Source organism: Struthio camelus, chromosome 25 (genome assembly GCF_040807025.1).
Source record: "Struthio camelus isolate bStrCam1 chromosome 25, bStrCam1.hap1, whole genome shotgun sequence".
Taxonomy (NCBI): domain Eukaryota; kingdom Metazoa; phylum Chordata; class Aves; order Struthioniformes; family Struthionidae; genus Struthio; species Struthio camelus.
Window position 1 is genome coordinate 5,206,852 of NC_090966.1, and position 23,719 is coordinate 5,230,570.

A 23,719-nucleotide genomic window follows, 5' to 3' on the forward strand; every position below is an offset into this window, starting at 1 on the left:
GGGGGGGCGGAGGGGGCGGGGCGCGCTCGCCGCTGCGGTCGGCCGGCGCCTTTGATGCGCGGCGGCGCGGCCGCCTATTGGCTGCGCGGCCGGTGACGTATGGGGGAGGCTGCGGTTGTCCCATGGAGCAGCGCCGCTTCCGCCGCTTTAAAGGGGCCGCGCTCGCGGGAGCCCCCGGCAGCGGCGGCGAGCGGCGGCGGGCACCGGCCCCACCTGCAGCCACCGAGCCCGGCCCGGCCCCGGGGCAGCGCCTCCGGCTGCGCAGCCCGACCCCGTTCACGGCCGAGGCTCCCGGCTGCCCGTTTAGCCACCGGTACCGGGTGGCACCGGCAGGTCCCGGCCCGGTAAGGGGTCTCTGCGGACCGGCCACGCGTGAATCTGACCCGGCGTAGCTAGAAGCGGGTGGCCCGGATCGGTCTAGTCGTCTCTGAGGACCGACCGAGGGTGATCCTGCACCGGGCAGCCGGTACCGGCAGGTCCCGACCCGGTAAGGGGGTCTCTGAGGACCGACCGCGAGTGACCCAGCACCAGGCAGCCGGTACCGGCAGGTCCCGACCCGTCCAGGCAGCTCGAGGACCGGCCACACGTGAGTCCGCACCGGGCAGCCGGTGCCGGTACCGGGAGCGTCGCGGGGGGCGACGGTGCCGGTAGCAGCGCCAGGATGCGGCGCAGCAGGGAGACGCTGTCGGGACCAGCGGGCCGGAGACGGTACCGGTACCACCCTTAAGTAAACGTACCCGGGGCGATGCGCTCGCCCGTCACCCGCAGCGGGTGGTACCGGGGACGGTGCCGGTACCGACGGGTCCGGGCTGGACTGGCACCGCAGCGGGAACGGCGAGCTCGGGGCAAGCATCCAGAAGTCGATGGCGGAAGAAAAGTTTCCAGCTGTGTCACAGCTGGCAGCCCGGTCGCTGAGCCGCCTGCAAGCGCTGCATCCCTGGCCCGCACCCAAGGGCTCCCGCGGCGGATCCGCTTTCCCCTTCCCCGCCGCCCCCGTCTTGGCCCTTGTGCTGCTCTGGATCTGCCGCCGGCATCGCTCTCCTTCCTCCCGCCCGTCCCGGCCCAGCTTCGGGGGAAACATCCCCCCGGCAGCCCTTCCCGCCTCCCGCTCGCCGTTCTCTTCCCTTTCCCTTGTCCCGGGCGAGAACCGGTTTGCCCCATCGAGCCTCTTTGGGGTCTCAGCCTGGGATAAGGAGAGGAACAGCAATGCCCATCTCCCCAGTGAGTTGCTCCCAGTAGATTGAGGACTATGTAATACAAAACACGGGATTTAGGTAGAAAGAAGCGTGGCTGATGCCCTTCCCCTGCACCTATCCACCGTATCTGTTCCTCTGGGTCAGCCGCTCCGTGGGACTCCCACAAACCAGCTGCCATCCGGCCTGATTTCTTTTTTTTTTTTCCTCTTTTTTTTTTTTTCCTCTTTTTGGCTGTAACAGGCATTTCAAACTGTACCAGATCTTTAAGAGAAAGATCAACAGCAAACGCTAAATTTAGAGGCTGAATCCACGCTACAAATCGAGCTCGGTCCCATAAAACAAAACGCGTGCACGCACACGCAGAGATTCGCGGTGCGATAACAGGGAGCGGGAGCTCAAAACTGGCTTTTAAAGGAAGCCTGCAGAAACCGCAGCCCCAAAGGGCGAGAAATGGGCTAGTTAAAACCCTCCCAGTTTGGCGCTCTGCCTCCGGGCACCTCCAGCGCTCCGGCTGCGGCACATTGGGGGCAAAACAACCCTTGTGAGACTGGTCGCAGAGCGGAGCGAGAAGACGTGGAGTCTCCCTGCCCTGATGCTTGTGGCAAGAGCCCTTGGTCTTTGTAACGCTGCCCTTCCCTTCCCATCAGACGGGGGGGGGGAAAGGCAATTAAAAAAAAAAGAAATAGCTTTATAACCCAAGTTGAAAGGTTATACATAACCCGGAGCGGTTGTAACGTCAGCAAATCTCGGTGCGGGCCAGGGCGGCTTCGCTGCTGCTCTCTGCCAGGAGGCAGCGGCTCGCGGGGGGCCGGAGTCGCGCTGCCCCGTCCCAAAACGGCCCCAGGAAAGTTAGGCTCCGTTAGGCTCCTGCCGAAGGAGTTCAGGAGAAAGCGTCCGGCGGGATCCGCGGGCTCTCGCGGGCGCTGGCGTCCCGGCGAGCTTTGGGAAACGTCACCGGGGCTGCGCGGGAGCGATCCCGAAGCCCCCGCCGACGCGGGCGTCCCGCTGCCCCCGGCGCGTTCGGCTCGTTTGGGAGCTTGGACCCCGGGTCCGTGTCGGCATCCCCCGCTCCAAGCTCCCGCGTTATTTGGTTTGTTTTAAATTTGCTCGTCGGCTTCTGCTTCGGTAGCTATGTGAACGTGGTCCCAGCTAGGGATGTAAGCAGGTCTTTTTTTTTTTTTTAATTATTCCAGGAGCAGCAAAATTGTCTAATGATATTTGTGACATGCTGATGTGCGCGATGCTGGGCAGAGAGGGATTTTTTTTTTTCGCCCTGGTTTGCTTTCGGGGCAACAGAAATCCATCCTCTGTTTTTCTTTTAATACTATTCTAAAGGGTGAAACGACAAGTTTGCCCACGGCTCGTGGTTGGGTTTTGAGTAAAAAGGGGCATAAACAGAAACATAAAGTGGTTTGCCGAGTTTAAAAACGTCGAGAACGGTAGCTTTGCTTTGCTTGCCGGACCGGAGCCGCTCCGGGCTGGGAAGCGAGCGTGGCTTTGACACGAGTTTCATTTTCCTCCCTGCAATTGCCCGAGCAGCCCCGAAAAGCGCCGGCTGGGTTCGCAGGGCGAGCCGGGGGGCCGCTGCCGGCCCGCGGGAGCCGCAGCGCGTTTCTCGGCGGCCGGTATCGCTGCGGGGTGAAGCAGCGCGGAGCAGCCGACGCCGGACGGTCGGCAAACTCGCGGCGCGCCGTCGGCGCGTGGCCCCCTCGGCGGCCGGTGGTCGCTGCTGCCGTAGGGCCCGCTCCTGCGACGAGGAGCGAAAGCGGCCCCCTTGCCCGGCGAGACCCTCGCCGCAGCGCCGAGTCCCCCCGAACGCCCAGCGACAACTTATCCGCAGAGATGATCGGGGCGGGGGGAGCGCTGCCGGCATCCCACCTTTCCCGCCGGCACCTCTTCGAGGCGGGAGGATCCTCTCGGATGCCTGCAGGTACTGCTAGAGGGGAAGAAAACGCCAAGGTTTGGGGGGGCTAAACCACTTCTACCCCATAAGAGCGTTACGGCGCGGTGAGACGAGCCGCTCACCGCTTCGATCAGGCGTTTTACCCCCCCCCCCATCCTCAATCCAAGTTGCTTGAGCCTTTGTGTCGCGTGCGATTAACGAGCAAATCTCTTGTTTTATTTTCTGTTTCAACATTCAGGCTTTGCATAATGTTAGGAAGCGCGGCCACTTTTATTTTATTTTGGAGGGACTCCCTTTTTTACAGAAGGTGGAAGGACGCTCTGCCGGGAAGCAGCCGTTAGGTGAGTCATCTCCACGTATAAATAGCTCTGGTGGGAGCGCGAACGAGGCTCGGTCCTTCGCCCAGCCGCCAGGTTGAAATTCACTGCCAGATTTAAATATATATATATATATATATATATATATATATATATATGCAATATATATATATATATATATGCATATATATATAAAAACCCTCGGCCGGGCTCGTGCCAGCCTCGCAGTGCCAAGCGGGGGCCGCCGAGGTCGGGCCGGGCGAGCCCGTCCCCACCTCGGCCCCGGCTTGCGTCACGCTCTCTGCCCGTCCCTCGAGTCCTCGGCGCCTCCGTGGCCAGCCGGGGGCTGAGGGCGCTCGGTGCCGGTCGGTTAAAGGTTGCGATGTGAATTGCATAACGGCGTTGCTCTGAAACGGCACCTTGGGAAGATAAAAACGGGGCTTTGCTTCTATATTTTTTTTTTCCCCCCCCGGACCGGTTCCCGTCGCCCACGCCGGTGTTTGGGACGCGTTGCAAGAAGCGGCTGTCGCTGCCGCTTGGCCGGTCGCTCTGCAGCCGGAACGGCCTGACCTCGGCGCTGCCCGAGTCCGGCCCGAAAGAAGGACAAAAGAGCGTCTGTGTTAAGGACGGGATGGATCTCCTCTGCGGGAAGGTCATCGATGAGAGCTGGCCCCGTGCGCTCAGGGCTGTGTTTGAGGGGTAGCTCGGGGCTGAGAGATTCGCCAAATGCTTTACCTCCGCTACGATCATCCTGCTTGGGGCGACTCGGTGTTTGCCGTGGCTCTTACCAGACCTTGGCAGCTACAGCAGCAGTCTGGGCGACGGGCAGGCGTTTTCGGGGCTTTGCTGGAACTGCAGTTTAGCCGGCTTGTCTTCCGGTGAGGAGCACTGATCCCAGTTCTGGCATCTCGCTTTTCAGTAGCATTGGGGGAAAAAACAGCACGTGGGGAAAGGAAGCGACTTGCCCAACGTCACCCTGAAGGCCACTAGTGAGAAGTCCCATCCCAGACCTTCAGTCACTAAATACCACTGACGTGGAGTTTATTTCTCCTTGGCATCAAGAGATGCGCGTGTAGAGGCAGTTCCCGGCGGTGCTGGGGACGCCTGAGCTGGGCCTGCAGTGCGGCAGGCATCTTGGTGGAAGTGTGGAGGGGAAACTTGGATCTCCTGCCACTAAAAGGCAGCAGCAAGCTTCCAGGCTGATTTCAGAGTTTAGCGTTTTCCTTAGAAATGCCACCAAAAATGGTAGGACGGCCTGGCTCTTCCCCCGCGATCACTGCCTTGTTCCCCAGCGCATCCCGTAACAGCGCTCGGCGGTGAGCTGTGCTCCCGAAGTGCCATGCCCGGAGAAGGCAGGTATCTAATTAGAGCAAAGGCTGGGGTGTTTTGTCTGCCCCAAACGTTTCGTTTTTCAAGCCGGCCGGATTTCATATCTGGCCCTGGCTGCGGGCGCTCCGGAGGCGCCCGTATCGCAGGGAAGCCGCAATCCAGCCGCTTGCCTGAAACCCGACGGCTCATCCCAGGCTCTGCAGAACAACACGGACAGACGTTCCTGCAGCGTCAGCCGTGCAACGCCGAGAGCCGCGATCCCAGGTTGTCCAGCTCAGGAGCAGCTGGAACCATCCCCAGTGGAGCGACAGATGTCAAAAGTGCTTGCACGAGAAAAAAGCGAGGTCTGGGAGGTGGGAAAGCAAGTGAAGCGCCTGCAAAGAGCTCCTCTGTAGGCAAATTCACACGAGACCTGGGTGGTTAAAGCTGTTTCAGACCTCGCGCTGTTCATCTCTCGAAGGACTCGGAGCTAAAATGAACCAGAACGATTTTTCTCCAAGTGATAGGTCAGGTTTTTTATGTATGTAACCAAACTTTAATTCACGAGCGGTGACTACGTGCAAGGCGTTTTGGGACCCTCAGATGAAAAGCACTGAAGAGACTTAAGAGGAGAAAGATGGCTCTGAACGCCTGCGTTTGACCTAATCTGGCCGCGCTCAGAAAGTTGAGCTCTGTTCCGATAGCCTTTGCTGTTTTGCAAAGTGCAAAAACATTAGGCCCAGGAAAGCTTTTTGAGGAGCGACATTAGGTGCCGTATCCCCGGCGTCTCTTGCAGCGGCCCGTAGCTGCTGCTGCTCACTGGGGCTTTATCCAGTTCAGCGCTCTTTCGCTGTGCTTGTGCGATGCTATCGTCATGCAGCCTTTCTCAGCACCTCTTTAGAATATAATTGGAGGAAAAAAGAATGAAACAGGAAAGAGTAATTGCAAATTTTTTTCTACTTCTCTTGATTTGGATCTAGAAATCCAGGTGGCTAATTTTACTTCCAGGCTGGGCGTAGCCTTATTTGGTTTCAAATAATGTCTGCAAATAAACATCATTTCTGAGGGATACTTTTACGAAGAAGTAAATACTGTCTGTTTGGACGGTTCCATAAAAAGTCGTTTCTACAATGTTTCAACGTGGGGTTTAATTTGGAGTGACTGCTTCCTTTTGAACATTGCAGTATCCTTGAACTGCAGTTGGGTTTTATTAATTTAGCAGTTTCTGGAACTGTTTGTGGCCAAAATAGTTTGATGCTGGGTTTGAAAAAGGAGACAAATTCAAAACAAATCATCTGCAGATGAAAATATGCTTCTGTTGTGAGGATAATGACCAAAAAAAATCATTGAAATCCTCTTAGCCCCAACCAAGCCGAGGTACCAGTTTCTCCAGAACAGCGGCTCCAAGTTAAAATGTCCTGGGTCCCCCTATATTATTCCTCCTGCTAAATGTCCGCCCGAGTTTCCAGCAGCGTTGAGCTGTGAGCATGGTTTTTGGAGGAGCTTTTGCTCTCACTCCGGCTTTATCACTACGGACCACAAGAGGTCGGCAAAATTCAGGAGAAGTGAGTGTGCTGCCTCTGCGCCAGGGTGCCCGCCTGGCACATCTCCTTCCCTGAAGCTGCCCGAGCCGTGGTTTTCATGCCAGAATAATTACTCCATTGAAAAAAAAAAGAAAACCCACACTAATTATACTGGAACAAAACCAGGACAGTTCTGGAGCAGGGCATCTGCTGCAGGGGTTTATTCCAGAGCAACCCTGCATTATTCATTTCTCGTGCAGCCAACGCCGGGCGTTCGGAGGAGTTAAGAGGGATCAGAAGCATTAAACGGTCTCTGCCCACTCACCCCGCTCTCTATAACTTTAATTCTTCAGTTCCTGGTACGAAAGGTCACGAGCTTGGGAGTCGCGGACTTAAAAAGGCAGCGTGTCCCCTCCATGGGAGCGGCGCCTTAGGAACTGGGCTGGCGGTTGTGATTTATTTATTTATTTTTGGATGCAGTACCCTAAGGTGGTGGCAGGGGAAACAAAGTGATTAACCAAAATTACCCTTGTGGTTTACAGTGATGAGACCAGCACAGAGAGAGCCTTAAGCAGTAACTTCAGGAAAGCGGTGTGTGGCGAGTGATGTTAAAATGAAAAGGTGCTGTGAGGGTGTTGGGCTGCCATGCCTGTTTAAGGTCAGTGCACTTCTCGACTCTTTTGCCCTCTTTGAGCAGGGATGTCTCTTCTCAGCTTTAGGAAGCAGAAATAAGGCCCTGGTCCTGCAAAACTCTTAACGCCCGCGAGAGCTGCGAGGGACGAGTGGGTACTCCCGGGGCGCAGAGCTGGGCACGCAGCCAGGCTGCGTGCAGGATCTGGCCCGGTGCTTTCCTCCCCCAGGCCAAAGGGAGCGACTCAGCCCTGGGAAGCTAAGCTGGGGCTCTTCTGCTGTCGCTTCTCCTCTCAGGAGGCCACAGTACCCGTACGCAGCTAAAAAAAAAACCCTCGAACGTCCCTCCTGGGATGGTTCGGCAGATATTGGCTCCTCGGCTTGTATCCTTGCGTCCTGCTGGGAGCCTGGCCCGGAGGGGAATTGCGCCAAGGTGACGGAGCAAAAATTGAGCTGCAAAAATCTTGTCTTTGGGCAATGCCTCTGTTGGGAAGGACCCGAGCTTGTCCCCGAGGGGGGAGGCCTGCAGCGCGAGCAGCAAGAGGGGTTTGCAGAGACGCAGGCACAAATCGCTTTTCGCGGGTCTGCTGAACACAGAGACGGGAGCCGGGGCGGGAGCGAACTGCCACGAGGCCCCTTTCGGCGCAGCACCGCACCTTGGGGTCGCGCTCGCCTTGCGGGGACGCGTACAGCGGTCGCTTGGCGTAGCGACTCTCTTGGCCGCAGCAGCAGGATTAGCGGTGACAAAATGATCTCTTTATAGGAAGGATAAACATCTTAGGGTCAGGGCTGAGGTACGTCAGGAATGGATTGACCTCTCCCCCCGCCTCCCCAGCTAGGCTAAAACGATAAATGGAGACAGGCAGACAGACAGACGGTGGTTATTTGGCTAAGTAGCATTGCTTGGCGGAGTTGACAGCCTCTTGCTCTTGCTGCTGCGCTTGCTGCCGTAACTGAGCCCGGGTCGGCAGCGCCTTGAACGAACTGATGGGCCTTGTTCTTTCAACTTGCAGGGCGTTGGTATGGCCAGCCGTCGGCCTCCAAAATACCTCCTCATCTTCGACTTCGACGAGACCATTATCAATGAGAACAGCGACGACTCCATCATCAGGGCCGCGCCAGGGCAAGAGCTTCCAGAACACATCCGCCAAACCTTCCGCGACGGCTTCTACAACGAATACATGCAGCGCGTCTTGGCGTACATGGGGGACCAGGGAGTTAAGATGGGGGACTTCAAGACCGTTTATGAGAACATCCCCCTGTCCCCTGGCATGCCAGAGCTCTTCCAGTTCCTCTCCAAGAACCACGAGATGTTTGAGATCATCCTCATCTCCGATGCCAACATGTTTGGCATCGAATGCACTCTGAGGGCAGCTGGTGTCTACTCCCTCTTCCGCAAAATCTTCAGCAACCCATCTGGCTTTGACAAGAGGGGTTACTTTACCTTGGGGCCCTATCACAGTCACAAGTGCCTTGACTGCCCGGCCAACATGTGCAAACGCAAAATCCTAACGGAGTACCTAGCTGAGAGAGCCCAGGAGGAAGTGGAGTTCGAAAGGGTCTTTTACATCGGTGACGGTGCCAATGACTTCTGCCCTTCTGTGACTTTGACTTCAAGTGATGTTGCTTTCCCACGGAAGGGCTACCCCATGCACCAGATGGCCCAAGAGATGGAGAAGAAGCAACCCGGAGCCTTCCAGGCCACTGTTGTAGCCTGGGATTCGGCCACAGAAGTCGCCCACTATCTCCAGGAAGTCCTCAAGAAAAAATGTTGAGGATGGCTGAAAAAGGGACTTGCTTAGTATAAGCAGCTGGGAAAGGAGAAGTTCAGGGGTAGGTCCCCTACCCCGCATTCATCTGGCACTGCTTCTCGCTCGGACTCCGATTCCTGGGTTACTTCCCTTACGTTCTTCCCCTTTCTCTCAGCCAGCCTCCCTTTTTCCCAGTTACTCTGAAGCACTTTCTCTAGGTTCCACTTGTCCTTCCCCTTGACAATGAGATGAAATCTCTATGCAGCTAGGACATCTACTCAAGCGTGGGTGCTTGGCAACACTATTTCCCCCCCCCCCCCTTTAGACTTTGTGAGAGCAATTCTTAAAACCGGAACCTAGCTGTCCTGCAGGTTGGGCCTCGCACACGCTTCCTTTTGCCTTGACCTCAGCACCTCGTATCTCCTCCATTGCTTACTCCTCCCTTAGCTCCTTTATGGCCTCTCTCCTCCCTCTGATCCCTACAGGCCCAGCCAGGATCTGCTTACTGTTGCCTTGAACCTGATTCTCCAAGAGCTCCTTGCCTCTTCAAGAGGCCACTGGAAACTTAATCCCGAAAGCTTCTGCTGATGTTGGCTCCCTGGCTTGCACGTCGCACCCCGCGTCGGGAGGGCGCCACCCAGCGTTTCACCCTTCGTTGGGTGAGCTTCACGGGAGGACGATGATGTGAGCTCTGCGCTTGATTCAGGCCGGGGGCGTAGGAGGATGCAACGGATTTAATTATCTCTTAAGACTTTGTTCTCTGAAAAATGTGAAGGGAATAACAGGAAACCTTTCGGAAAGGTCGTTCCCGTGTCGCCCTTGGAAAACCTCCTGTAGGTCCCGTTCCCCTCCGCCCCTTGCCAAGGCCACGGTCATGTTTAACGTGTCCCAGCATGGATGCGCTTCACTGAGGAGGACACAACCTACTTTTGGCTTCCACGTTGACCTACTGGTTTCGCTTCCAGGGCAAAACTTCTCCCACGTCCCCGAAGCAGAGAGCTTCGTCCCTCTCCTTGCGCCGTTTGCAGCACCGGCTCCGAGCGGGGCCGCCACTTCCAGAGCTGCAGCGCCGCGTTTCCCGCTCGGGCACCGCGCGTTTGGCCGTGTCGTGTCCCGACCTCCCCGTTACCCCCGGGAGGGACAGGGTTTACCTCCTGGCCTGGTCCAGAGGTGCCGAAACTCCCAGCAGCTGGAGCGGGAGGTGTGGTGCTTAGCGCTTCTCCTGGCAGCGGGTCGCTGGAGGGTGAGACCCTCTCAGCCCTGCGCCCCTTCCCTGGGCCTTTGCAGTATTAATTGCCCCTTTTAATTGCACTCCACCGGGCCGGGGAGGGGAGTAGCTACAGGATTTGCTGCTCTCTTGTGTTGGCTTTTCCCGGATTTATCCACAGCCTTAAGTGCCCCCGAGGGCGGCTCGAGACGACTCCAAAGCGTAGAAACCCCGACAGCCAAGCTGAGCAGTAGGACAATAACCAAAGCAGCCCTGAGTTTTCCCTCCTTTATTTCCTTCCCCCCCCCACCACCCCACCCCTTTTTTTTTTTCCCCTTCCTCCTCTGGCCCCTGTTCAACTGTGTGGAAGTTAAAGCCATGGAATTAAAAAAAAAAAAATACGTCTATATGTATATCGAGAGAGAGAGCGAGCAGCTGCACGAGTTGTTTGTCGCCAGGGCACGGAGGTGGGTGCGAAGGGGCTGCAAGGGGCTCCCCTTGCTTCGGCGGGAGGCCCGGCGCTCAGCGCCCCGGGGAAGGGCGCTCAGCAGAAGGGCTCCACGTAGTTGCCGGGGAAGAAGCCCGCAGCTCCGTCCGTGACGCCCTCGCACCAGCCGTCCGAGTAGCGCCGCGTGACGTAGATGACGGCGCCCGCCTCGAAGGAGAGCTCGTTGGCCTTCTGCCGCGCGTAGGGGTAGAGGGTCACCACTGCGGGGACGAGGCAGAGATGGGGAGGGGGGCGCGCGGGGATGGGGGCTGCGCGGGGGCCAGCGAGGACCCGTTGGGGGCCCCGCGCCGCAGGCGGCCGGCCGCCCGGTACCTTTCTCCAGGTAGCTGCCCGGCGCCCAGGGAGGCTCCTCGGAGGCCGGTGGTGGCGGCGGCGGTGGGGTTACATCATCGAGGTCGGGCAGAGGCGGCGGCGGGGAATCAAAGTCGTCAGGGGCTGCAAAACACCCGCAAAGGTCAGTGGGGAGGGTGACGGGCTCCGGGTGCAGGCAGAGGCCAGCGAGGGCCAGCGCAGCCCTCACCGGGGGGCAGGAGGGATGGTGGGGGCAGGTCCAGGTCCCCTGGAGGCACCAGGTCCAGGTCCCCCAGTGGGGGCAGGTCCAGGTCCCCTGGAGGCACCAGGTCCAGGTCCCCCGGTGGGGGCAGGTCCAGGTCCCCTGGTGGGGGCAGGTCCAGGTCCCCCGGTGGTGGCAGGTCCAGGTCCCCTGGAGGCACCAGATCCAGGTCCCCTGGTGGGGGCAGGTCCAGGTCCCCTGGAGGCACCAGGTCCAGGTCCCCCAGTGGTGGTGGTGGTGGTGGCAGGTCCCCCGATGGTGGCAGGTCCCCAGGCAATGGTGGCGGTGGCGGCGGTGGGACAGCAGCCAGGGCTGGGGCAGGTGGCACAGGCGGCGGTGGTGCGAGGACACCATCACCCGCTGGCCCGGAGGCTGCGCTTGAGCTGCGGGGGGGGCAGCGGAGCGGCTGTCACGGCCGGGCCAGCACCCGTCCCGCCGCACGCGGGGCCGGCTGCCCGCAGACGCCTGCCCCGACCCAGGACGGGGGAGCAGTCGCGGCTGCGGGGGCAGCACCCGGCGCTGGCTGGGAAGCGCTGTGCAAGCCCTTGCCTTGCTCCGTGCCTCAGTTTCCCCACCTGGGACAGTAAAGCGCCCCTCACCGTAAGGAGATTTCTGCTCTAGAGCCGTTCGTCACCGCTGGCCGGCACAGCGGCGTCGCCTGCGCCCAAAACCCGCTTGCTCACGGCAACACCTTGGCGGGCAGAAGCCCCCCCCACTCCCCCCCCCAAAAAGGAGCAGGGTGGCGCCGTGCCCCAGCGCAGCCCTCCCGGCACCGTCCCACCGCGGGGGGGGCCCGCGCCGGTACCTGGCCGATGCCAGCGAGGAGGTCGAGGAGGCTGCGGACAGTTTCCCTTCGGGGACCACAGGCGGCTGGATGGGCTCCGGGACGCGCAGTCCCCTCCTGCGGGCAGGGAGGGTGCTGAGCCCGGCCGGAGGTGCCGGCGGGGCAGGATGGGACCGAAAGGCAAAGCCGCCCTCCCCCCCCCCCCAAAATCCCGGCGCGTGGCCTCACCCCAGGGTGCCCGCGGCCGGCACGGCCGACTTGATCCCCTTCCGCGACAGGGTCCCCGTGCGGGACAGCTGGGTGCTGTGGTCCTGAGGGCGCAGGGCAGACACAGAGCGAGAGGAGCAACCAAGCGGTGAGGCCCGACGGGCTGCCGACCGACAAACTCATTGCACCGAGGCGCGCCTCCCCCCCCCCCAAACAAGGCTGCAATCCCCTCAAGCAACGCAATGCCCCCCCCTCCCGCCCGCCCCCCCGATCGCCCGCGGCCCCGGCAGGGTGCTGGGGGCTCCGGAGGAGCGTGGCCAGCCCCCGCGGCCCTGCCGGGGAGCACCCGGGCGCTCGCGGCCGAAGCGGCCGCCCACGGCGGCCTTGGCCCCGTGGGAACGGCGGCGGCAGCTTCCCCTCCGGCGGTCTCGCAACGGGAAGCGGCCGCCCGAGCTCGGCTGCCACCTGGCCCCGCGCCGCGTCCCCCCCCCCCTGACCCCCCTCCCCGGCCGACCTTCACGCCGTGCCCGACGTCGTCCAGGACGCCGAAGTTGAGGGGTTTCCTGTAGTAGGGCTCCAGGCTGGGCGGGTTGGCGGGAGCCGTGATCTTCTGCTGGCACGGCAACCTCTTGCCCACGGTCAAGGAGCCGATCTCGCGGCGGGACACCTTCTCCTTGTGCATGTCAACCATCTGCGGGGACCGGCACTGTCCCCCGCCGCAGCCCTGCTGGGTCCTCCCGACCCCCCCCCCAGCCATGGCCACCTCCAGGTCCCACCACCCCGTGGGTCCAGCCCTCCCCAAACAACGCGTAGCAGGGAAGGACCATCCCGGGGCAAAAGCTTAACGTGGGCTTGAGCCGCCGCTCGCTGGCCCAGCCGCAGCCCCGCCAGCGCCGCGGGGGCAGATCCGCTCTGCGGCAGCGGGGACCCACCACCGCGTCCCCCCCCCACCACCACCGCCGCCACCAGCAGCGCTGGCCCTTCCTAAAGCGGATGCGGCGGCCGGGCCGGAGAAGGGCACGGAGGCACGGGGCCGCGCGTCTCGGCCGCCTTTAATCCGTTTTCCTGCTGCTTCCGGAGCGGTAGGTCGGGATCCTTCCAACAGGAAAGCCTCCAGGCGACTTTCAAGTAACAGGAAGAGGGCGGGCGGCTGCAGGGCACCGCGCCGGCGGCCGCGGCTCCCGGAGGATGAGGCCGGGCCCCCGGGATGCCTGGGCGACCGAGCCAACATCCTTGACCCGGCGGGGACCTCGTGGCCGTGGTGGGGCTATTCCTGCAGGGCTGGACTTCCTGCTACTGCTCACACAGTGGTCTCCACCTCTACCGGCCTTCACAGACCCCCCCCCTTCCTTTCCTAGAGATCATCCCTTTTTCAGGGCCCAGGGACCCAACCCCAAGGCAACGAGGAGACAGCATCAGTCTGAGGAAATGGCCTAAGATGGCCCCACCTGGGCCACACAGCTGATGTCGGCCTCCACCCTCCGGAGCTGGGCCGCCTGGAGGTCCAGCATCTTGAGGAAGCTGGTGGCCAGGTTGCTGATCTGATAAGCCACGCTGGCCAAGGACTGGGTGCTGTAGGCCATGGTCTCCTCCAGCGCCTTCCTCTTGTCGCTCGCCTGGGAGACAAAAACACACCCTGGTATGACGACTCAACCAGTTGGCCAACGCCAACCCAGCTGGGCGGGGAGCTGAGAGGGTCCCCACGAGCTCCACGCAGCCTGGCTTAGCGCTCCCAAGGCGGCGGGGTGGCACCGTCCCCTCGCCAGCACACAGGCAGGGGAGCCCACCGGGCTCCGGCAAGCCACCCCGCCGCGGGCGGCGCTGGCGCTGCGGTCGGCCCCTGCCCGCCGGACGCGCGCCAGGGGGGCTCCCGCCGCCCAGCCCGGCTGGCGGGGGAGCTGGGGTTGACCCAACGTGACGCTGCAGGCCGGCTTCTCTTTCACACGGTACGAGGAGAAACCGTTTCCTTCTGCTTTCCGACCGCTCCCCGCCACCGAGCCGTCGCGCCGCCCTGCCACCCGGCGCCGTCGGGGGTCTTCTCGTCCGCCGGGCGGCTGGGCTTTAATTGCTCACGGGGCTGCGGCCATGCTGCAGACGTGGGCCGGGGCCCGGCCCCCAGGAACCCCCCCCGTCCCCAGCCCCGATGAGGCTGCTTTGCTGCCGCTGTGCGATTGGGGGGGGTCTGCACCCACGGTCCTCGCCGAGGGTCTCTCGGGAGGCACCGAAACCCCTCTGAGGCCAAGACAGCTTCTGCCTCGCCTCCGCTCCGCAGCTCAGCCCCCGGAGCGCAGCCCGGAGCGGAGCAGGGCAGCCGCCCTCCCAAGCAGAGGGGGGCAAGAGGGGAAACTGAGGCACGAGCCCAGCACATTCCCGGCGGCGAGCACCGCTCGGCGGGAAGCCAACGGGGAGACCCGAACCCCCCCCGCCGGTACCCGAGGGTGCATCGCATATCTGCCACCCCTGAGCCCCGCGTGCGCGGGGAGCAGCTCCCCGGCGGGCAGCCCCTCCGTGCCGCCCCCCACCCGGAGCCCCGCGCACCTGCACGTAGTTGCTCTCGCAGTAGTCGGCCACTTGGCCGAGGTTGCTGCGGTTGTCGCGCAGGAGCCGCCGGGCCGCCGGGATGTCGCGCTGCTGCAGCTGCTGCAGCTCGGCCATGCCGCCGGCCGCCGCTCGCCTGCCGCTTCCCTCTCCGGCGCGGTTTCGAAGCTGACGCCGGGGCGGCGCGGGCCCCGGGGGCGTGGGTGGGGGGAGCGGTGCGCGCCGCCCGGCCCGGCCGCCCGCCGCCGGCACCCTTCACATGGCGGCTGCCGGAGGGCGCAGCGGCCGAGCGCCCGGCGAGCGGTCGTCCCGCCGGCGCCTGCCGCGCGCTCCCGGCGCGGAAGGATGTGAGTCACGCTTCGCCGCGGCAGCCTGGGGAGCCCCCCCCCCCCCCGCCGGGGCCGCCGCCGAGCCGGCTCGCCTCCATCCCCGCATCCGTCGGCCCATCCCGGGCTGCCACCCGCGGGTGCTGGCCTGCGCCGGTGCCCGGGAGCACCCGAGAAGGGCCCTGCCCTGCCCTGCTCGTGCCGCCGCTGCAGCAGCAGGGGCAGGACCAGCGCTTCAAAGCCCCGCGCGTACTAGAAACTGATAGCTCCTCCTTATCACGCAGGCGAGCGAGGTACCCAAGGCTCCCGCTTCAACTCCCAGGCCTTGCTCACTGCCCCAAAAAAAAAGACCTCGGACCCCTCGCTGCGGGTCGCGCCGGCCGCCGGGGCCTCGCCGGGCGCAGAGGGGCGTTTGCAGCAGCCGCCGCGTCTTAGACCTCGGGCAGCCGAGCGAGGCGCGAGCAGCGCCCCCCCCCACGCCGCGCCCGGGGGCAGAGTTAAGGACGCGGCTGGGCCGACCCGGGCTGGGCACACAGGGGACGCGGCCCTCGGCCTGCCCCGAAACCCAGCTGCGCTCCTCTCCCCTCCCCACGCTCGGCGAGACGGGCTCCGGCTCCCGCGGGGGATGCTCCCGTCGCTCCCGAGCCGCAGCGCCGGCCGCGCTCGGGGGCTTCCCGCGTGCCCCCCGGCCGCCGTGCTCTGCTGCGCCCCTGCCTTGCGCCCCCAGCCTCGCCGCCGCCCCCCCCCCAGCACCCCGGCCTTCGAGGCTAATGCTCGACACCTGACCAGCTTATTCGCCTGAGTCTATTATCAGATTAGGGAGCAAAGACATCTGCTGCCTGGTGGCGGCTCGGAGACCTGAAGGAGTCTTCAAGCCCGGAGCAGGGCAGCGAGCGCCCGGAGGCTGATGCATCCCTAAACGCGTCCGTGTCGCAGAGCGGGAGACCCTCGTCCCCGCAGGTAAGGGGCTTCGCTTCCTCCAAGCGGGGAGGACGTCGCTGGTGCCTCTCGCTTGGCTCGGGAGTCACCTCCGCCATGGGCAGGTCGCGCCGCTGCTGCGGCTTTCGGCTCCTCCGCGAGAGCCTCCCGGTGCCGGTGTGCTGGCGGCACCCACCGCGAGCGGGGCACCCACTGGAGCAACCCGTCGGGGCCCTGGGGGCGCGCAGGCTCGACGCCTGCCAAAGCAACGCCAAGGCATCACAGCCGCGTTGCTCTCGAAAAGATCGCGGCTTTCAAACCCCGCTTTAACTTTTGACGCGGGACCGGTTCTTCCACCGCGCAGGGCGGCTGCCCCGGGGATCTCGCGCAGCCCGTGGGCAGGGTCTCTGCAAAGAGCGCGCGAAGCCCCGAAACCTCCTCCCGCAGCAAGCGCTGCGTTGCAAACAGCAACGCAGGGATGTAGTCCATGGTATTTACCTTGGAGGGTCCCATCCTTTTCCAAACTTGGCTTTAGCTAGAAAGTCTTTCTCCTCATCTGCGACGGTTTTATTTATTGAATTCCCGAAGTACATGTATTTCTTACAAATGCCAGGTGCAAGCAACACATCTATGTGCTTGCTACGAGCTAGTGGAAGGACTCTGGGTTGTTCCATCTCTACAGATGTTACAATAAGTGGTGCGAAAAGTGCACCCTCCCTCTCTTTTAGCTTCAACCCATTTACTCAGGGTCTACCCGTCTCGTAGCTGGGCCATTAACAGAGGCGGCGATATGGTTAGGGCCAAAGTGACGGGTCCGGCGTGCCTGGACCCGAGAAGCTCGTCTGTAAGCTAATAACAGGCCGTTTCTCTGCCGTCGCAGGGCAAAATGGCTCAGGATATGACAGAGAAGGAGCTGCTGAAGATGGAACTTGATCAGCTGAAAAAGGAGGTGAAGAATGAGAGGCAAATGGTAAGCATTTCCACCCAAGTTCCCCCCGGGGCTGCGGGTTTGCCAACGGAGGAGTTCGGCACGAGCGAGCTCTTCCGAGAAGCTGGGGCGATCCTACGAGAAGGACTCGGTCGCACTGGGCCACCGGGTCAGGTGTTCTCAGGGCTCCCCAAGGGTGCTGCGGGGGTACCCGCACCCCGCGCTGGGTGGCACGGGAGCGACGACAGGCGGCTGTAGGGTCGCGCTCCCGCCTGTTGCGCGAACGGGGATCTGCTCAGCCCACGAGTCGGATCGCTGTTCTGCGGTGACATTTTGTCCCTGTAACCTACGGGGAGCTTCTGCTCGGCAGATCTCCAAGACCGGCAAAGAGCTCAAGGAATACATCGAGTCCATGGCGGGAGAGGACCCGCTGTTGAAAGGTGTCCCCGAGGACAAGAACCCGTTCAAGGAGAAGGGCGGCTGTACGATAAGCTGACCCCGCCGCCGTCGGGGCCCGGGGCCCGGGGCCCTTCCCGCGACCCAGCCGAGACTGTAAGAAACCTGCTTTCCCTGTAGCCTGACCCCACACTGGGGAGGGGAGTCCAGACCCAAAATGTAGCACAGCTAAAGGATGACAAAAGAAAAAAAAAAAAGGCAAATTAAAAAAAAATAAAACTAAAACCAAACCCACAGACCCCGGAGATGAGGTTCAACAGCCAGAGCTATGGGTGCGTTTGTGCTCTCACAGCAGACTGAAGTTTCGTTTCCTGCAAGCAAAACTTCTGCAGTTTTAGCAGCCAGCAGCAAAACGGGGCTTTAACAAAACTGCAGGGCTGGAGCGCGTCCGGGCTTAGCCTTCTGCAAGCCACCAAAGCTGGAGCAGGCGCTGAGCCCCCTCCCCGCTCACTGGGACAGAGCGCCGCTTCCCCAGTGCAGCGCTTTTAGGTTGGGAAACTTCCCCAGGTCCCCGGGTATCGTCCCGGCAGGTGAACCAGGCTGCCCACTACAATCATTTGGGAAGAGCGATGATATTTCGGAGCCCCATCCTGTTCCCCCTTGAAGGCTCATTCTGCCTCAAGCACATCACCCCCAAAACAGCCATTCCCTTAGGACACGGCTGCCCCCTCCAAAGCGGGCAGGGGAGGGCAGAGCACCCGAGAGCTGGCAGCACCCCGGCGCGAGGGGCTCGCGGGACGGGCTGGCACCCACCCTGCCCCATCTCACGGCTCGACCCCACGGATGGCCCGGGGCACGGTGGGGGGATGTCACGGCACACAGGGCCCCTGGGAAAGAGCAAATCTCCAAGCTTCCTATTCGAAACTCTCACCGTTGCCGCTCAGTCTCACTTCCTCTGTGGGGAACCCCCGCCACCCCCAGCAGCCGTGGGAGCACAAGGCTGTCAGGTCCCGGTTGCGATAGCAGCAGCTCTGAGCGAGGGCTCAGCTTCAGCAGCAGCTCCATCTCCAACCACATCCTTCGCTGCACGCGGAGGTGGTGGAGAAGGGCCTGGGAAGGGTGAAGGGGCTGCAGAGCCCCAGCCCACGGTGGGGAGTGGAGACAGGGAGGAGCCGGTGGTTCAGGGGGCCGACGCAGGCACACTTCTGCCCCCACTTCTGCAGCTCAGCAGCTCCCGGGTATTAGGCAGGACTTGTCCAGAGGCCCAGCCCTGAGCCAGGGACGCTGGCAGCAATCCTGCTGCTCCCAAGAGCAGGTTGCAGCCCCCTGCTCGATAGACAAAGCACATCGGATGGGAACGCAGCCAGTTTCCACATTCAGTAGGACAATACTTAGTGACGCTTTAAGTTTTTGGGGTTTTTTTTTTTTAAATCTATTACACATGCATATTATCTTTAGGAAACCTCCCCAAAACAATCCCAGCTGATTAACTCCAAACAGCAGCAACTCTTTTTATTCCCCCAAGGCAGCACCCACCCCCGTCTCTGCTGCAGATCCCCCATCACGCTCCCGCTCCGTGGCAGGTCCGGCAGCACCGTGCCCCACCGCCGACTCCAGCCTGCCATCTCGCAGCAGCCATAGAGCACCAGGTTGACCCCCAGCCCCACCTCCCCAGGGCCCAAATTTCCTCTGCTTAGAGGCTACATACACACAGTGTCTGATTTAGACATAGCAGAGCTGAGGGCCACAAATTCAGGGCATGAACAAACCGTTCCCTTCTCCTGCGGGACAGGAGCCTTGGGAGGAGGTGGCAGCGTAGGTGTCACCTGCTGCATGCGCCTGCATTCGGGGGAGCACCCGTGCACCGCGGGGAGGCAAGGCGGCAGCCGCCGGGGCTTTGGGAGCACCGTAGAGACAGGGCTGGCACTAGTTTGAAGGTGAGCATATTGCTTTTGTTCCCATCTGGAGGTGCCTTAATGAGCGGTGCAGTCCCGCTTGGCACAGTCCCTCCGGGAAGCCCGTGGAGCAGGGGAGACCCGCAGCAGCCACTGGGGTCAGGCCCAAGGACGCCCCGAAGCTGCCCAGCTCCCCTGCTAGAGCTGGGCACCGCGCAGAGACTTCCCCCGCTGTGACTCCGGAGGGGACGGACAGTTCACGCAAGTCCCTTGCGGCCAGCATCTCCAGCTTGGTGTCTCGTACATCACTAGCAGATAAAAATAAATAGATAGATAAATAAATAAAAAGAAAAAAAGGTTTGGTTCTTTCTTTCACAGATGCTAAATAAACCCACTAAGGGATCATTTTGAACGCAGCCTCCATCCGTCCCGTGGCAGCGCGGGGCAAGTTTGCCAAGCGCCACGCAGCGAGGGGCGGACGGGGCCGCTCCGTTAACACGAGCGCCGGGAAAAGCGGCAGGCAAACTGCAGCGAGGCTCCAGCCGCGCAGACAGGAGCGTGGCCAGGAGCAGGATTAACTGCGCTTCCCCTCCGACCCTCCCTGCCGGGAAAGGCCCGTCCCTGCAGGCACTGCGCAAAGCGCAGGTCTCGCTAAGCGGGGCTGAAAAGCACCAGCTACGTTTCTCACGGCTCCTTGTTCCGGCTGCCTTCACGCTTACCAGCGAGCCTCGGATGGATAGCGTCCTCCCGTTTTATCCAGCCCCGTCGCCCTTCCCCGTCCGGCAAACGCAGCTTGCTTTGCTGCCAAATTAGAGCTTCGTTGTTCATCTGCGCGTCTAATCCAAGAGGAAGATAAATCAAATATACCCGGGGTTTCCTGCGCACAAAGCAGATTGACCTATTAAGCAAAGCTAAACTCCTCGAAACCTGCGTCACAGCAAACTAATCGCTCCGAAAGGGATTTGGGTTGCTGGGATTGCTCTGGCCAAGGGGCGTTTGGCCTTTCCAGGGTGTTGGCCTCCCACCCGAAAAGCCAGGACGCCACCAGCCCTTTGAAAGCAGCTCGGGCGCGTGGCTGCCGCTCACGGCTCAAACCCCCGAAGCTGCCCGGCGCGGACCCCGAAACGCGCCGTCTCCTCGGCCTCACCCCAGGCGGGACCCAGCACCCGCTTCGCCGCGGGGGCCGAGCCTCGGAGCCCGGCCGCCCCTGGCGGACCGTCCCCTGCCCGCTGGCAGGGCCACCAGGCCGGAAGCCGAGCTCAAGTCTCTGCCTAACACGCGCCCCGCAGCGGGGCCACACGCCGGCAGCGCGGCGAGCGCCGCTACAATGTAGCGCTGCAGCGCTGCTACAATGTAACAACGGCGGAGGCGGGGGGGGTGGGTGGGCGGGGACCCTCCTCCAGCCAATAGCAGCGCAGGAAAGCGGCCGTCTCCCCCGCCTCAGCCAATCAGCGCAGGGAGACGGGAAGGCTCGTTGCGTCCTCTCCGCCCCGCCGCCGGCTGCGCGCATGCGCCGGAGAGAGCCGGCGCCCCCGCACAAAATGGAGCGCGGCGGGCGCTCCTCGCCGGTCGGTGCCGGCAGCGGGCAGAGCCGGCCGAGGCGGGGGGGGGGAGGAACCGGTCTCGCTACCCCCGCGCCGCTTCCCGGCGGCCCTAGCGGAGCGGTGGGGGCAAAAAAGGTCCGCGAGGTCCCACCGAGATTTGAACTCGGATCGCTGGATTCAAAGTCCAGAGTGCTAACCATTACACCATGGGACCGCTGCGGGCAGAGGGCTGCCGCGGCGCCTCTCAGCGCCGCCGCCGCCCCCGCGCCGCGCCCGCCGCCCCCGACCGGCGACTCGGGGGGTCTCCGAGTGCGAGCCCGCCAGGCCCCCTCCAGGGCCACGGGGGACCAGCCACCGCCACGTTCCCCCAAGGGTTTCGCTGCCTTGGCTTTGAGCCCTCGGCGGGGAAAGCGGCCTACGCCAAGGGGGCCGCGGGGGCGAGCTCCCCTCGGCCCTGTCTCCGCTAGGCCTCGGCGCCAGGCTCAGCAGCGCCGTTAAACCCTGAACCCTTCCTAAACGTTGCGTGTAAACCCCGCTCTCCGAGGCGGCCTCCGCGGTGGCAGCGCCTCGCCAAAAGCCGGGCCGGTCAGGCCGGCCTCAAAAACCCACGGTCCGTCTCGGCGCGTGCGACGGCTGCTTTGCGGTGGCCCCCGAGGGCCGGAGCTGTGCGTGTCCGTCCCCCGCTCCCACCGCCCCCCAACATTTTTGCAATCCTCTGGAAAGAAAATTTCGGGCTACGCGTTCTGTCGGGATGGGCTCGGCTACCGCTGGCGCCGGGAGAAGCCCTCGGCTCCCAGGCTGCAGCCGGGATCCCCCGCCGCCCCCCCGCAGCACCCACCCACCCCCCAGCCTGGCCCAGCACCCTCACCCCCTCCCCTTTTTGCATATATTTATTTCCTCCCCCAAACCGATAAAAACACACGTGAACGGTGTTAGGGTTTTTTTTTTTTTGTCCGTTTGTTTGGGTTTTTTTTTTTTCCTCTTTATTTAAAAAAAAAAAAACACGAAACAGTGGAGTGAAGCGGTTTGCGGCGAAACCTCGCTGGAAGGCAAAATCAACGGAGCCCGCGTCCGTCCGTGAGCCCGACTCCGCATCCAAGCCAACAAACTGCCTCACGCGAAGGGACGGGAGGGAAGGACGCGGGACACGGGCCGGGGAGGGGGGAAAGGCGAAAAGAAACAACCCGCGGAAAGGAGGAAAAAAAAACCCAACGTCGGTACAGTGAAGTACAACTTGCTGAAACGGCGCCGGGCGGGCGAGCGGTGGCGCCGGGCTCGAGGGGTCTGCGAGCTCCTCCGTCGCCGGCACGCGGAGCCGCCGGCTGCTCCCCGACTTTCCCGCCGTCGGGACAACGGAACGACACGGCGCCCCCGAATTTGCCTCCGCCGACCCACATTTGTTGCACGTTCCACCCGCGTCCGGCTCGTCCCCAAACCGCTCGCGCCCGCACGGCCCTTCCTGGCTCCGGCGGTAACCTCGTCCCACGAACCAGGCCAAAAAAGAGCCACTGCGCTGAAAAAACACCAGCGAGGCCGGTCGTTCCCGGCGCCTTCCCAGCGGCCAGCCCGAGCCAGGCAACGCGGCCCAGCCCGGCGGCGGAAGCGATGATCCGAGTTGTACTGCTGACAGAAGAAGCAAATACCAAAGTTAAAAAGGGGGGGGAAAAAAAAAAAGCAATGGGGGACTGAGCTTTTTTAAAAAAAAAAAAAAGAAAACAAATCGGTCACGAGCGAGCGTTTCGGCCTGCTGAGGTTTGGAGCGGTTACGCCTAATGACCGCTTCCAAGTGAAAAAGAAAGCCCGTAAAGTCTATTTTTAAAGAACGTTTTTCTTTGGGGGAAAAAAAAAAAAAGAGAGAGAGTAATTTTTTGTTTTTTTGTGGGTTTTTGTGTGTTTTTTTCCCCCCTACACTACAGCACGTGGAGTTGCCACTACCTATTTTTAATCTATTGTCACTAAGAGGTAGATAAACAAAAACGGGTTGGTTACACAGAGGGTCGGGCGGCCTCGCCGGCGGGTCTCCGCGCCGAAAATCCCGGCTTTCCCGCGGCGTTTGGCCTCGTCCGGAGCGCCGCTCGCACGCTGCAGCTTTTCCGTTCGGCGGAGCGCATCCGACGGAAGCGACGGCGTCACCCGGCCGGGCCGGTGGTGGCGGTGGCGGTGTTTCAGGGCCCGGGTGGATTCCTGAAGTCACCGACTGGCTTTGCCCTCGCCGCCCGTTTGGCCCCGTTAGGACCGAGCGAAGGCGGCCGAGCGACGGCACCGACCGTCGCCCTCCGGAGGCTCCGTCCCTGCCCCGAATTCGCCGTCCGGGCGATCCCGGCGCTGCCCCCGGCCGCTACACCCAAACCCGCCGTCCCGGCGGCCGCCGGCCTTCGCTCCCGTTTCCGGTCGGCTTTAGTCCTTCCGGCCTCGCCGCCGCAACCGAACTTGCGCCGCGTTCATTCAGCGGTGCTTTTGCAGAGACCCCAACTGGTCCCCAAATAAATTGCTTCGGTTCTGCCCTGAATCCAGCTCCCGGGACCTCGACTCTTTCCAGGAAAATCCTATGCGGCTCCCTAAAAGCCCCGAAGGGAAATCCCCGAAGGAGTCTTCCTCGCCTTCCTCCAAACGACCCTCTTCCACGTTTCCTCCCCGCTCCGGCGCAGGAACACAGATATTCCCAGGGGGCCCGTCCTGCTCCCGGGGGAAGGGCTGGGCCCGAGGCGGCTCCCCGAGGCCGGAGGGGGCCGGCCGGCCCCCCAGCCTCCGGCCGCCTCGAATTCCCATCTTGCTGCCACGTTTGAGGTAGTTTGCACGGGTTCGTTTTCCGCTCGCAGCACCGGCGCGGCGGAGCCGCTGGCTGCTGCCGCTCCGCCTCTGCCTCCTACCAACGATTGCGAGTGAGTTCAAAACACCAAAAGCAAAAAAAAAAAAAAAAAAAAAGAAAGAAAGAAAGAAAAAAAAAAAGGGCTCATTCGATCGGATCGTGATTCATTTCTTTCCTTCCCACGCGCCGCTGCTCCGGAGTCGTCCGGCCGCGGGAGCTGGACGTCGGCCGGGCGCTCGGCTCCGGCCGAGCAACGCCGGTGCCTTGGGCACCCCGGTCCCGCACGGATACCTGCGCCCGGCGCCGGTCCCCGCTCCTCTCCGCGGGCACCCCGCGGCGAGCCGCTCGGACAGCCGCCCTCTACCAGCCGGAGCGATTCGTGCCAATCGAGCGCTTTTATTCCGCAGCACCCGCTCCGAGATCCTTTCCCCCAGCGCTCGGCCACCCGGCTCCGAAAAGCAGATGTAAAGCTGCCGAG

The 23,719-nt window shown here is 62.3% G+C and overlaps 2 protein-coding genes, 1 long non-coding RNA gene and 1 other non-coding gene across 16 annotated transcripts; 1 reads left to right on the forward strand and 3 right to left on the reverse strand.

Moving 5' to 3' along the window:
* Positions 1-171: 171 nt before the first annotated feature.
* PHOSPHO1 (phosphoethanolamine/phosphocholine phosphatase 1) lies at positions 172-8,801 on the forward strand. Of its 11 annotated transcripts, XM_068918953.1 has the most exons (5): positions 351-476; positions 549-586; positions 3,338-3,440; positions 6,790-6,905; positions 7,891-8,801. In XM_068918953.1, exons 4-5 carry the CDS (start codon positions 6,861-6,863, stop codon positions 8,650-8,652), a joined length of 807 nt encoding a protein of 268 aa, XP_068775054.1. In that variant the 5' UTR covers positions 351-476; positions 549-586; positions 3,338-3,440; positions 6,790-6,860; the 3' UTR covers positions 8,653-8,801. The 11 variants fall into 11 exon arrangements, with proteins under 11 accessions (XP_068775055.1, XP_068775059.1, XP_068775054.1 ...); XM_068918954.1 differs by lacking the exons at positions 351-476; positions 549-586 and adding an exon at positions 172-344 and having other exon boundaries at positions 7,891-8,657; XM_068918951.1 differs by having other exon boundaries at positions 351-586.
* Positions 8,802-8,939: 138 nt separating this feature from the next.
* Positions 8,940-14,560, reverse strand: ABI3 (ABI family member 3). Of its 2 annotated transcripts, none has more exons than XM_068918949.1 (8): positions 14,426-14,560; positions 13,336-13,503; positions 12,402-12,578; positions 11,909-11,991; positions 11,702-11,797; positions 10,864-11,279; positions 10,656-10,778; positions 8,940-10,514 (listed from the first exon to the last, which is right to left on the reverse strand). In XM_068918949.1, exons 1-8 carry the CDS (start codon positions 14,540-14,542, stop codon positions 10,240-10,242), a joined length of 1,455 nt encoding a protein of 484 aa, XP_068775050.1. In that variant the 5' UTR covers positions 14,543-14,560; the 3' UTR covers positions 8,940-10,239. The 2 variants fall into 2 exon arrangements, with proteins under 2 accessions (XP_068775050.1, XP_068775051.1); XM_068918950.1 differs by having other exon boundaries at positions 8,940-10,543.
* Positions 14,561-17,091: 2,531 nt separating this feature from the next.
* Positions 17,092-20,264, reverse strand: LOC138062190 (uncharacterized). Of its 2 annotated transcripts, XR_011136280.1 has the most exons (4): positions 20,036-20,264; positions 19,608-19,765; positions 17,925-19,196; positions 17,092-17,221 (listed from the first exon to the last, which is right to left on the reverse strand). It is a non-coding gene; the product is annotated as an uncharacterized lncRNA (long non-coding RNA). The 2 variants fall into 2 exon arrangements; XR_011136279.1 differs by having other exon boundaries at positions 17,095-19,196.
* A 310-nt stretch (positions 20,265-20,574) lies between these two features.
* Positions 20,575-20,646, reverse strand: TRNAQ-UUG (transfer RNA glutamine (anticodon UUG)). Its single transcript has one exon. It is a non-coding gene; the product is annotated as a tRNA-Gln (tRNA).
* Between the last annotated feature and the right edge of the window lie 3,073 nt (positions 20,647-23,719).

Bases quoted from the DNA above. Each gene is read 5' to 3' on its own strand.
- ABI3 (XM_068918949.1), bottom strand. From the start codon at position 14,542: ATGGCCGAGCTGCAGCAGCTGCAGCAGCGCGACATCCCGGCGGCCCGG. The intron at 13,504-14,425 runs GTGCGCGGGGCT...TTTGTCTCCCAG, and splicing joins GCGAGAGCAACTACGTGCAG to GCGAGCGACAAGAGGAAGGC. The intron at 12,579-13,335 runs GTGGGGCCATCT...CGGTCCCCGCAG, and splicing joins ACATCAGCTGTGTGGCCCAG to ATGGTTGACATGCACAAGGA.
- PHOSPHO1 (XM_068918958.1), top strand. From the start codon at position 6,861: ATGAAAAGGTGCTGTGAGGGTGTTGGGCTGCCATGCCTGTTTAAG. The intron at 6,906-7,890 runs GTCAGTGCACTT...TTCAACTTGCAG, and splicing joins GGCTGCCATGCCTGTTTAAG to GGCGTTGGTATGGCCAGCCG.